Raw genomic sequence first — 12,902 nt, forward strand, 5'->3', positions numbered from 1 at the left:
CATATTCTTGGTGTGGACCCTAGTCTTCTCCATAATTTCCAATCCATTGCATGAAAATACTTCCAACAATTTTCTGTCCACTAATTTTAAAGGTCATAAAAATGTGGGCAGCATGCCTTCGATTTCCTGACATGCGCTCCTGGTGGGCAAGGCTCCCCTGCAAAAGCCCGCATTCTTAAAATTGGTCCTTGGACATCATTCTTATTACAAAATTTCACTGGTTGTCTGCCTCCAGGGTCATGACAGTGCCTGTCAGCTACACAATTTTCCCTTTAAATTCCACAGTATGTATTACAAAATAGGATAAAAATTGATATAGAGTTATTAGAAAGGCTGGCTGTATTTAAGTAGATAAATCACCAGAAGCGGATAGGATGCATCCTAGGATGCTGAGGGAATTGAGGGTGGAAATCGCGGAGGTACTGGCCATAATATTCCAATCCTCCATAGATACAGGGGTGGTGCCAGAGGACTGGAGAATTGCAAATGTTACACCCTTGTACAAAAAAGGGTGTAACGATAAACCCAGCAACTACAGGCCAGTCAGTTTAACCTCGGTAGTGGGGAAGCTTTTAGAAACAGTAATCAGGGACAAAATTAACAGTCACTTGGACAGGTGTGGATTAATTAAGGAAAGTCAGCACGGATGTGTTAAAGGCAAATCGTGATTAACTAACTTGATCGAGTTTTTTGATGAGGTAACAGAGAGGGTTGATGAGGGCAATGCGGTTGACGTAGTGTACATGTGTTCGACAAAGTGCCACATAATAGGCTCGCCAGCATAGTTGAAGCCCATAGAATAAAAGCGATAGTGGCAGCATGGATATGAAATTGGCTAAGTGACAGGAAACAGAGAGTAGTGGTGAACGGTTGTTTTTCGGACTGGAGGAAGGTATACAGTGTTGTTCCCCAGGGGTCGGTTCTAGGACCACTGCTTTTCTTGATATATATTAATGACTTGGACGTGGGTGTACAGGGCACAATTTCAAAATTTGCAGATGACACAAAACTTGGAAGTATAGTGAATGTGAGGAGGAGAGTGATAGACTTCAGGAATACATAGGCTGGTGAAATGGGCGGACACGTAACAGATGAAATTTAACGCAGAAAAGTGTGAAGTGATACATTTTGGTAGAATGAGGAGAGGCATTATAAACTAAAGGGTACAATCCTAAAGGGGGTGCATGAACAGAGACCTGGGAGTATGTGTGCACAAATCATTGAAGGTGGTACGGCAGGTTGAGAAAGCAATTAAAAAGGCTTACGGGATCCTGGGCTTCATAAATAGAGGTATAGAGTACAAAAGTGTGGAAATTATGATGAACCTGTATAAAACACTGGTTCGGCCCCAACTGGAGTACTGTGTCCAATTCTGAGCACCACACTTTAGTAAGGATGTGAAGGCCTCCGAGAAGGTGCAGAAAAAATGTACGAGAATGATTCCAGGAATGAGGGAGTTCAGTTGCATTGATAGACTGGAGAAGCTGGGGGTGTTCTCCTTGGAGCAGAGAAGTTTGAGAGGCGATTTGATAGAGGTGTTCAAAATCATGAGGGGTCTGGACAGAGTAGATAGAGAGAAACTGTTCCCATTGGCGGAAGGGTCGAGAACCAGAGGACACAGATTTAAGGTGATTGGCAAAAGAACCAAAGGCAACGTAAGAAAAAACTTTACACAGCGAGTGTTTCTGAACTGGAATGCCCTGCCTGAAAGGGTGGTGGAGGTAGACTCAATCTTATCTTTCAAAAGGGAGTTGGAAGGAAAAACATTTGCAGGGCTATGGGGAAAGGGCAGGGGAGTGGGACTTGCTGAGAGTCGGCATGGGCTCGACGGGCCGAATGGCCGCCTTCCATGCTGTAACCATTCTAGGATTCTATGAATACTTACATCAATGATTTCAAGGCTGTAACCAACGCGATCGGGTGGCAGCTATAAATTGTTCAGAGTTTATTTTCTATTGCAGCAGCTTCACTGACACTACTGCTGTCTCCCCCTTTCACGACTCAATCATTTAAAAGGTTGGCAGCTCTCTTAAAAATAACAATTCCATTTCTTCCCAAAGTCATCTACTTGTGGTGGTCATTGTAAAATGGACCCTACACACACACATTATCCACATAGTTGACAATCATTTTCACTGTCTTGGGAGGTTTTTATACAAAATTGTGTCAGTGGGACAGCAAATCACACCATATGTGCTAAATGTAGATGTTCACGGAATTTGTTGCGATTTGTTGCATTGCACTGAGGACATTTGTAAAAATGAACAGATTTTTTTTGTAACTGAAGCTTTAATTGAAGTAATGCTGCATTTTTACTACAGAAACAATCTTAGAAAGAATGGCCCACTCATTGTGTAAGCTCTCCATCTGCCAGATTTTGTATGTTATGAAAGAAAGACTTGCATTTATATGGCACTATTCACAACCTCAGGATGCCCCAAAGTGCTTTACAGTCAATGAAGTACTTTTGAAGTGTAGTCACTGTTGTAATGTAGGAAACGTGGCAGCCAATTTGCGCACAGCAACATCCCACAAACGGCAATGTAATAATGACCAGATAATGTGTTTTAGTGATGTTGGTTCAAGGATAAAACAAGGATAAAACTCCCATGCCCTTCATAATAGTGCCACGAGATCTTGTACAACCACCTGAGAGAACAGACATGGCCTTGGTTTAATGTCTCATCTGAAAGAATATCTTCAGGCAAAATATCCTGCAGTCTGTATATTTAATCAGCACAAAGATTGTTCATTACCTTGTATGATCCTAACAATGTAGGTTAATGCTTAATTTGCAACATTATTTCCAAATAATTACATCTGGCCATAGGGGAATTCACACAATGAAATAAGGAATGCAAATTGAAATGTTTTGCCATATTAAATTGTAAAACTGGATGTAATTGTCTGTTTTTAAAGTGATATATTCATGAGATATCCGGGCCATATATTCAGATTGTCACTAATTTTACTGCCAGACTGCATATTGCACCTTAATTGGGAAGAACTTTTTTTTTTTTAATTCGTTCCTGGGATGTGGGCGTCGCTGCCAAGGCCAGCATTTATTGCCCATCCCTAATTGCCCTTGAGAAGGTGGTGGTGAGCCTTCTTTTTGAACCACTGCAGTCCGTGTGGTGAAGGTACTCCCACAGTGCTGTTAGGTAGGAAGTTCCAGGATTTTGACCCAGCGACGATGAAGGAACGGCGATATACTTCCAAGTCAGGATGGTGTGTGACTTGGAGGGGAACTTGGAGGTGGTGGTGTTCCCATGTGCCTGCTGCCCTTGTCCTTGTCCTTCTAGATGGTAGAGGTCGCGGGTTTGGGAGGTGCTGCTGAAGAAGCCTTGGCGAGTTGCTGCAGTGCATCTTGTAGATGGTGCACACTGCAGCCATGGTACGCCGGTGGTGGAGGGAGTGAATGTATAAGGTGGTGGATGGGGTTCCAATCAAGCGGGCTGTTTTGTCTTGGATGGTGTCTAACTGCTTGAGTGTTGTTGGAGCTGCATTCATCCAGGCAAGTGGAGAGTATTCCATCACACTCCTGACTCGTGCCTTGTAGATGGTGGAAAGGCTTTGGGGAGTCAGAAGGTGAGACACTCACCTCAGAATACCTGGCCTCTGACCTGCTCTTGCTGCCACAGTATTTATGTGGCTGGGCCAGTTAATTTTCTGGTCAATGGTGACCCCAGAATATTGATGGTGGGGGAATTTGGCAATGGTAAAGCCGTTGACTATCAAGGGGTGGTGGTTAGACGCTCGCTTGTTGGAGATAGTCATTGCCTGGCATTTGTGTGGCGCGAATGTTACCTGCTATTTATCAGTCCAAGCCTGAATGTCTTGTTGCATGCGGGCGTGGACTGCTTCATTATCTAAGGAGTTGTGAATGGCAGTGAACACTGTGCAGTCATCAGCGAACATCCCCACTTCTGACCTTATGATGGAGGGAAGGTCATTGATGAAGTAGCTGAAGATGGTTAGGCCTAGGACACTGCCCTGAGGAACTCCTGCAACAATGTCCTGGGGCTGTGATGATTGACCTCCGACCACCACAACCATCTACCTTTGTGCTAGGTATGACTCTAGCCAGTGAAAAGTTTTCCCCCCGATTCCCATTCAGTTTTACTAGGGTTCCTTGATGCCACACTCAGTCAAATGCTGCCTTGATGTCAAGGGCAGTCACTCTCACCGCACCTCTAGAATTCAGCTCTTTTGTCCATGTTTGGACCAAGGCTGTAATGAGGTCTGGAGCTGAGTGGTCCGAGCGGAACCCAACCTGGCATCAGTGAGCAGGTTATTGGTGAGTAAGTGCTGCTTGATAGCACTGTTGACGACACTTTCCATTACTTTGCTGATTGAGAGACGACTGATGGGACGGTAATTGGCTGGTTTGGATTTGTCCTGCTTTTTGTGGACAGGACATTCCTGGGCAATTTTCCACATTATCGGATAGATGCCAGTGTTATAGCTGTACTGGAACAGCTAGGCTAGAGGCGTGGCTAGTTCTGGAGCACAAGTCTTCAGCATGACAGCCAGGATGTTGTCGGGGCCCAAAGCCTTGGCTGTATCCAGTGCGTTCAGCCCTTTCTTGCTATCACGTGGAGTGAATCGAATTGGCTGAAGACTGGATTATTGAGATTAATTTCACTCAACAAATTCCAGTATTGGTTTAACACTGCAATTGGTGAGCTAAAAATCACTTAGTTAACCCTTTGACCCAGTTAAATGATAGGACACTGCATAATCTGTTATTTGAAACTTTTTTTGCTTCACTATGGGTGCATTCACACTCCATTGTAAATGGTGCAAAATGGTTTCCCTTTGTGCTGACGCTGCTGTCCATCATCATAACTCGACTTGACCCTGGAAGAAAGCTGGAGGTACTAGTCAGTGCAGACGTTTGCACCCAACCTATACTCCAAATTTAGCATCAGTTCGGAGTAGTTTCAACTTTAACAATGCTAAACTTGTGGAGTAAGTCACAACTGGGTTTTAATATGGAAGTCCTGTTTCATTACTTTTCTTTTTTAATATCTGATAGAATTTCCATTAATAAGTGTTCAAAACTTAATTATGGATTATGATACATCATAAAGCAATATTAACTAACAATTTTCTGCTGTTTAACCCAACATACATATTTTGTAAAACAAGTTTTCAGTGGATGGCAGAAAAAGGTAAATATTACAGAAATCTTTCTATCTTAGCAATCAAATATAATGGATTTAAGGCACATTTGAAACAGCCTCAAGCCGGAGTGCATAAAACACTTTAATTTTGTGAATTAGCATATAAACAGAATCCATAGTACAATACATCACTATTGGCATTCATTGTGAATTAGTACCAATTATTTTTGTTAATGTAGGTTGCATTGAACACAGAATTAATCCCAAGTTTACAAAAAACACTTTGATCTTGATATTGATTATATATTCAGACACAAGTAGAGTATTCCTGCCATTACTTATATTAGGTTGGACTTTTTTTTAACCCTCATGTTTTCTGAATTAATCCAGATCCCTGCATGCAGCATGTTTTCAAACTAATTTATTTCATGTCATTAATACAGTATATTACTCAACAGTTTGTAATATCAGATAGTTTTTTTATCATAACCTTTTCATGTTCTAGTTCAGTTTCTTAATAACATATTGAATTAATCCCATTTAATATCCCAAGAGAAAAATGAACACCAGCTTATCATCATTGTTAACCTGAAGGACATCCTATAACTGCAATGCACCTAAAGCTTTACATAAAAAAACCTAGAGATGAAAGAAACTGGAGCCATGCTCTCTTGGGTTAATCCTTTAAATACTAGTAACTCGTTTGGTAACATTTCTATTTATTATTTGTTTTTGTTTTTACTTTCTTATCCTATATCTCTGCTTCTCTGTTCTTGTAGTTTCACTTATTTTATTTATATAGAGCCACTTACAGGATTTGGCTGGGAAATTGGAAATAATGAAAAGAGGTTCCCACTCCCAGTGCAGGAATTTACCTTTCACTTTGTTACCATGGCCACAGCCGCCTTAATCCATGAATTAACGTTCAGGAGTGAAAGCATAAAGCGTGCAACATCTCCTCGTGTCACTGAATTAGCAATGGGATTTCCATCCGGATCCGGAACAAAGTACCCTTCGTGAGTTAATAATTCTTTATCTATAGAAAATTAAAGGAGGAATAAGTAAGGAATGTTGATTGCATATATGGGCCTAGAAATTCAGTTGGCTGCGCCAGGCGCTAACGCCAAAAAAGGGCTATATTTCCGTCGATAAAGCCTTAGCGCCGGAATGCAGTCCGATCTGCGCCGACGCCCAAATTCATTTGAGATTTAGCGCCGGCGCAAAGTGTTAGCGCCCGCTCGGGTGCGCGCGCAGCTTATGACGTCATATCCTCGCGCAACGCTGTTTTAGCGCCCCAACCCGGAAATTGAGTGGCACCCGCCCAATGTGGGCGTGGCGCTATTAGGAATTGTAAAATGGAACGTTGCAGAGGCCCTGTGGGCCTCGGGGAGCGCAAATTAAAGGGCACCTCCACTGACCTATAAAGCCCAGCCATTTTGCTGCAATGACTTCACTGCTTTGGATTTCTACACAGAGACCAAGGGACAGAGATTCCAGATTTGGGACAAGACAGGAGAGGTCTTTCTGGCTTCTGGCCAGTGCTTTGACATTTGACTCTTGCTGATTTCACTGTTGCGACCTTGATTATGGGGGCTGCATGGGGGGCCAACATTGAGTTGCAGCATTATGTGCGGAGGGCTCACAGACGCTGTGAGAGACGGGCAGCCATGCGTAGACACAGAAGGGCCATCAGGCGTCGCCAACGTAGGCCTTACGCACCCAGGCAATACCGGCAGCAGGTGTCCTATGTCACCATGTCTGCGGCACTTTGTGTAAAGAGGCTGCGCTTCAGAAGGGAGGTGGTTGGAGAGATCTGCCAGCTGCTTCACGCAGATTTGCAGCCACAGCTCATGTCCAGGACGTCTCTCTCGGTGGAAGTGAAGGTCACGGTGGCTCTCAGCTTTTATGCAAGCGGCTCGTTCCAAGCCGCTGCTGGGGACATCGCGAACATCTCCCAGTTCGCCGTACATCGCTGCATCCGGCAGGTCACCGATGCACTGTTCGCGAGGAGACACCAGTTCATCTCCTTCCCCATGACCCAACAGAGGCAGCAGCAGCGTGCAGTGGGATTTGGCAGGATCGCGGGCTTCCCCATGGTGCAGGGCGCCATTGACTGCACGCATGTGGCTATGCGGGCACCTATAGACAATCCCGAGGTTTACCGCAACCGCAAGGGCTACCATTCCCTCAATGTGCAGCTGGTGTGTGACCACAGGCAGCGCATCCTAGCTGTAAATGCCTGCTTCCCAGGAAGCAGCCACGATGCTTTTATCCTGCGCCAGACTACTGTGGCTGACATGTTCCAGGCACAGCCTCCACCAAGGGGATGGCTTATCGGGGACAAGGGCTACCCTTTGTGCACATGGCTCACGACCCCGCTCCGCGCGCCCAGGACCCCAGTGGAGGACTCATACAACGAAAGCCATCAAGCAACAAGGAACGTCATAGAGCAAACCATAGGCGTCCTCAAGCAACGCTTCCGCTGCCTGGATCGCTCCGGCGGCTCTCTACAGTATTCGCCGGATAGAGTGTCCCAGTTCGTCGTCGTGTGCTGCATGCTGCACAACCTGGCTATCCGCCGGACGCAGGCACTGCCACCTGACATTGCACCACCACCTGAGGAGGACGAGCAGGAGGACCATCAGGAGGAGGAGGGGGAGGAGGAGGAGGAGCAGGCCAGGAGGGGGCCAGAAGGCCCAAGGGCTGTACGCCGGGGGCTTATTGCTCGACACTTCTAGGCCCGCTGTGAGGGAATGGCCTGTGGGAATGAGCGCACCTGAAGGCAGCCGCTCCGGAAGTCGTCAGCCGGTTAACGCAGCAAACACTTGAAACATGACACCTGGACAAGCTGAATAAATAAAAACCTTTATTTAACAAACTGAGGCCCCTTCCCACATGAAACTCAAAAACACAGAACACACCCAAAAAACAGTCACAAACATATGTCACTCCCCCAACCTGGGGAGGACTAACAAAAGTTGGCCATCCACATGGCCTTCAACATTGGCCGTAACAAAAAAAGGGCCCCCCTCGCCAACAGAAAGACCCCCATAAAAACACAAAATGCCTTCAATTTCGGCCATCCACAAAAATCAGGCCCCAAAACACAATCCCCCCCATATATACAATGCCGCAGAGACCACACTCTAGCGGCTGTGCCGAGAGGGCGAGTCCTTAGAGAGCCTTCCCCGGCCCCTGCCCGGCCTACTGCTCCGCCTCAACGTGGGCCCTGTGGCGGCCTCAAGGCTGGGGGAAGGCTCATGAGGGCCCCCATGCGTCGCGACAGATGGCCTTGGGGGTCGGCCAACACGACGCACGTCCCGGGAGGGGCCGGCTGCTGACTGGTTCGGCTGTGGCTGGCCAGCATCAGTGGCAGCAGCAGCTCCTCGCACCCTGGCTGGGGGAGTGGCAGTGTCGGATGCTCCAAGGGGGGCAAGCTGGCTGCTGCCAGGCGCGCGAGGCTCAGCAGACACAGTGGCAGTCGTCCGGCCTGGCAGTTCAGCTGGCGCAGCTATGTGCTGGAGGCCAGGCCGCTGTGTTGCAGCAGGGCGGCGGGTGCGGGTGCGACGCCTCTGCGTCAAAGCGAGTGTGGCAGAAGTCAGTGACCGCACTGCCCGGGTATGTGCCTCCAGCTGCTGTGACAGTGTTTCGAGGGAACCACCTCTCTGGCGACTCTCCTCCTGCAGTGCCGCGAGTAGTTCGACCCCCCCTGGTGTGCGCTGCGGCCAGTTGCTCCACCCCCCTGGCCTGTGATTGGCCGAATGCTGCCACACTCTGAGCCAGGGACTCGATGGCGTGCGGCATCTGCTGCACAACCCCCATGAACTCATGGTGGCGCCGGTCAGACGCCACCGAGATCTCTTGCAGGAGGCGCACCTCCTGGCCGAGGCCACTCTCCGGACTGGAGAGAGGACTCTGCAGCTGGGGAGAAGCCGGCCGAGCTGGCCGACCCCTGCCGCCTGCCTGGACCCCACTGCAAGCAGGATCTGCCCTCCCCTGCAACACCTCCCCCTGGCTCTCCTGCATGCCAGACGTCCCCCCTTCATTGCCATCCCCTGGCACGGCTGAGGGCTCGCCCGATGGCCCGGCTTCCTCCTCGTCCTGGACGTCCTCCTCCTCCAAGGGCCTGGCACCCGGCGCCTCAGGGACCACCTCCTCCTCAGCAGTTGAAAGCAGGAAGGCACAAGAGTAGCTTTAAAGTGAGGACAGGGCGTCAGCGAGGGACGCCTGAGCGGTGGCATTATGCGCATTTGTCCGTCAGTGGGAAAGGATTTAGATCGGAAGCACTAGGGCCACGAGAGAGCTGCAAGCGGTCATCTCCTTACCAGTGGCTTCCAGCACAGGGTCGGCATCCCCGATGGCTACAGGGCCAGTCACCCGGGGACGCAGGAGTCCAGCGACGCTCTCCTCCAGAGCACTTAGAGCCTGGTAGTGGGGCCGTCCACCACCGGTCTCCAGCCGGCTGCGCGCATTTCTTGCCAGCTTGGCCTGCAAGAGAAAGGACGGACTCGAAGTACAGTGTGGTGCCCTGTTGCTGTGTGTACTGCCTCCCATGGTGGAATAGCCTGGTCAGTGTGGTCAGTGCAGAAAGTGCTGCTGATGATCATGCCAGTGGCATTGCTGCGTGAGGAGGGCTGCCCATTATGCCTTTGAGGTCCCTTTGCCCATAGTGTGAGGCTCACATGCAAGGATGAGGACAGTGGCAAGGGTACTCACCTTCACCAGCCGACAGAGGTCATTGAACTTTTTGCGGCACTGGTCCGCAGTCCTGGGCACATCTGAGTTTGAGGAGACCCTGCGTCCGATGCTCCTCCAGGCTTTCCTGAACTCTCTCCTGGGAGCCTTTCTGCCATTGTCCGGGCACAAGATGGGTCTTCTCTCCTGGACAGCATCAATCAGCACCCTCAGTGCATGGTCTGAGAAGCGCTGGGCTCTTTCACGGGCCATCTCCATCTGTTCTGGCACTATTTTGTCCCACCAGCACTGTTGAGGCCTAGCAGCAGGGCTCCAGTGTGCAGGGCGTGGCAGCAGTCAAAGTTGACCCTTCCCCCTTTAAGAGCAGGCCGGCGTCAGGGTGTCTGCTGTCAAGCAACACATGACCGCACCTGCGCTGCGCCCGGCATCGGCGTTATCAGGCCGCAGCGCTGGTTTAGCGCCGGAACCGAGCATTGCAACGCCGGTTTCAGCGCTCGCCAAAACTCTTGGCCAAAACCACTGAATTTCGGCGCGGTTGCCTGCAGTTTCCGGCAGGCGCTAAATTTACCGAACGCCCGACTTTAGCGCCCCAAAACTGTGCAAACTGAATTTCTAGGCCATGGTCTTAAGTCACTCAGAAGCATTGTATCATTGGAATAGAAAAGAAGTCAATTAATGTACATCATCATGAGGAATTAGGAAGAATCAATAAAACCACAAGTTCCTAAAGTATGTTTTATCTTTTCAACATAATTAAAGACATCACAGAAAATCCCATTGATTAGATGTAAATATTAACACCTGCATTCTATGTAACATTTTTACATCAGTTCTTGCCAGTGTATCCCAGACGACAATTTAAAGGAAGAAATTTTAACCCCCAAGAATGGGTGGGTTGGGGCAGGTGGGGAGTTAAAATTAATGATTTCTCGATCACGACCGCAATGATACTTTGTTCCAGTAGAAAGAGGGTTGAAGTCCTGCAGGCATATTAGGAAAGAGATTAATAAGCGGAATCTCATAGGTCGTAATCTCCGGATTACTCCTGTTGAAACGGATTTTTTTGGTCCTCAATCTGGTTCAGTACAAACACTGAGTCGGAATACTGGTTTAGTTCAACAGTTGTTTTATTCTGTTGTCCCGGGAGACTTACTCTGATACAGCACAGTTCTGACTCCAGCAGAGTCTCGACAGGTTCCACCAGAGCAAGCAATCTTTCATACAGTGGGTCACATTATTATACTTTACTTTTGAAAAGACATTAACACATCGTACATTCTACACCAATCCCGAGCGAGGCACGTACACAGTTTAAAGTGATTTCCTGGCCTGGCAGTTTGAAATAAAGAAGTCACAGTTCACTGAATGGTTTATAATATAGAAAATATGCAGGTAATGGTTTCACGATCACCTAATCATTATGGTAATGCATGGTAATGTGTTTTCGGATCGCCTATTGTCAGTATACCCTTTGCACTCCACCCTACATTGTTCCACCAGCAAGGTGTGACATCGTGGGTGCCAGCCATATTAGCATTTTACTTCCTGCTGCCTTCAGTTTCTTGAATTAACATGATCATCTCTCACAATATGCAAGTGACTCAGCGATGTCGACATTGCACCACCATTTTAAGCTAACAGGGTCCTCCATTTTAGGTTGGCAGGGTCCTTGGCCATGCGGAGCGAGTTGTTACCTTATTTTTGCATTCTATATTCTCACTCCCGGTGCCACATGCGAGGGAGTACAGAAATAGCAGGATAGAGCAGATGACTGCATAGAAACAAAGATAGGAGCAGGAGTAGGCCATTTGGCCCCTCGAGCCTGCTCCGCCATTTAATGAGATCATGGCTGATCATCCAAATTCAGTACCCTGTCCCTGCTTTCTCCCCATATCCCTTGATCCCTTTAGCCTTAAGAAATATATCTAACTCCTTGAATATATTTAATGAATTGGCCTCAACTGCCTTCTGTGGTAGAGAATTCCACAGGTTCACCACTCTCTGGGTGAAGAAATTCCTCCTCATCTCAGTCCTAAATGGCTTACCCCTTATCCTTAGCCTGTGACCCCTGGTTCTGGACTCCCCCGCCATCAGGAACAGCCTTGCTGCATCTAGTCTGTCTAGTCCTGTTAGAATTTTATAAGTTTCAATGAGATCCCCTCTCATTCTTCTAAACTCTAGCGAGTATAAGCCCAATCAACCCAATCTCTCTTCATACGTCATTCCTGCCATCCCAGGTATCAGTCTGGTGAATCTTCACTGCACTCCCTCCATGGCAAGAACATCCTTCCTCAGATAAGGTGACCAAAGCTGCACACAATACTCAAGGTGTGATCTCACCAAGCCCCTGTACTCGAATCCTCTCGCTATGAAGGCCAACATACCATTTGCCTTCTTAACCGCCTGCTGCACCTGCATGCTTACCTTCAGCAACTGGTGCACAAGGTCACCCAGGTCTCATTGCACTTCCCCTTCTCCCAATCTATTGCCATTCAGATAATAATCTGCCTTCCTGTTTTTGCCACCAAAGTGGATAACCTCGCATTTATCCACATTTGCCATGCATCTGCCCAATCACCCAACCTGCCCAAATCGTACTGGAGTTTCTCTTCATCCTCCTCACAGCACACACGCCCACCCAGCTTTGTGTCGTCTGCAAACTTGGAGATATTGCATCTAGTTCCCTCGTCTAGATCATTAATATATATTGTGAATAGCTGGGGTCCAAGCACCGATCCCTGCGGTACCCCACTAGTCACTGCCTGCCACTCGGAAAAAGACCTGTTTATTCCAACTCTTTGCTTCCTGTCTGCCAACCAGTTCTCTATCTAAGTCAGTACCTTACTCCCAATCCCATGTGCTTTAACTTTGCATGCTAATCTCTTATGCGGGACCTTATCGAAAGCCTTCTGAAAGTCCAAATACACCACATCCTGCATGGCTGGAGAGGTGGTGCAGGAAGGAGGCTTTAGATTCCTGAGGCATTGTGACCAGTTCTGGGGGAGATGGGACCTGTACAAGCCAGACTGGTTGCACCTCAACAGGGCTGGGACCAATATCCTCATGGGGAGGTTTGCTAGT

The 12,902-nt window shown here is 48.0% G+C and overlaps 1 protein-coding gene and 1 long non-coding RNA gene across 7 annotated transcripts in view; one reads left to right on the plus strand and one right to left on the minus strand.

Moving 5' to 3' along the window:
* The window catches only part of LOC147123036 (uncharacterized), a 54,111-nt gene that overhangs the window by 2,133 nt on the left and 39,076 nt on the right, over positions 1-12,902 (plus strand). The window lies entirely within an intron of this gene.
* LOC147123037 (uncharacterized) overlaps positions 1-12,902 on the minus strand; it is a 49,608-nt gene that overhangs the window by 1,812 nt on the left and 34,894 nt on the right. For 3 of the 6 annotated variants that reach the window (XM_085964073.1, XM_085964078.1, XM_085964092.1), the window contains one exon: positions 6,002-6,162. The exons of 1 other annotated variant lie outside the window; for it this stretch is intronic. In XM_085964073.1, the coding sequence (XP_085820199.1) occupies positions 6,005-6,162 (158 nt within the window). In that variant the 3' untranslated portion in view covers positions 6,002-6,004. Of the gene's footprint in view, positions 1-5,250; positions 6,163-12,902 lie in introns of those variants that run through there. 2 more of the 6 variants (XM_085964086.1, XM_085964108.1) reach the window with 2 other exon arrangements.

This window comes from Somniosus microcephalus, chromosome 2 (assembly GCF_052327205.1).
Source record: "Somniosus microcephalus isolate GS21.2 chromosome 2, FLI_Smic_1.0, whole genome shotgun sequence".
Taxonomy (NCBI): domain Eukaryota; kingdom Metazoa; phylum Chordata; class Chondrichthyes; order Squaliformes; family Somniosidae; genus Somniosus; species Somniosus microcephalus.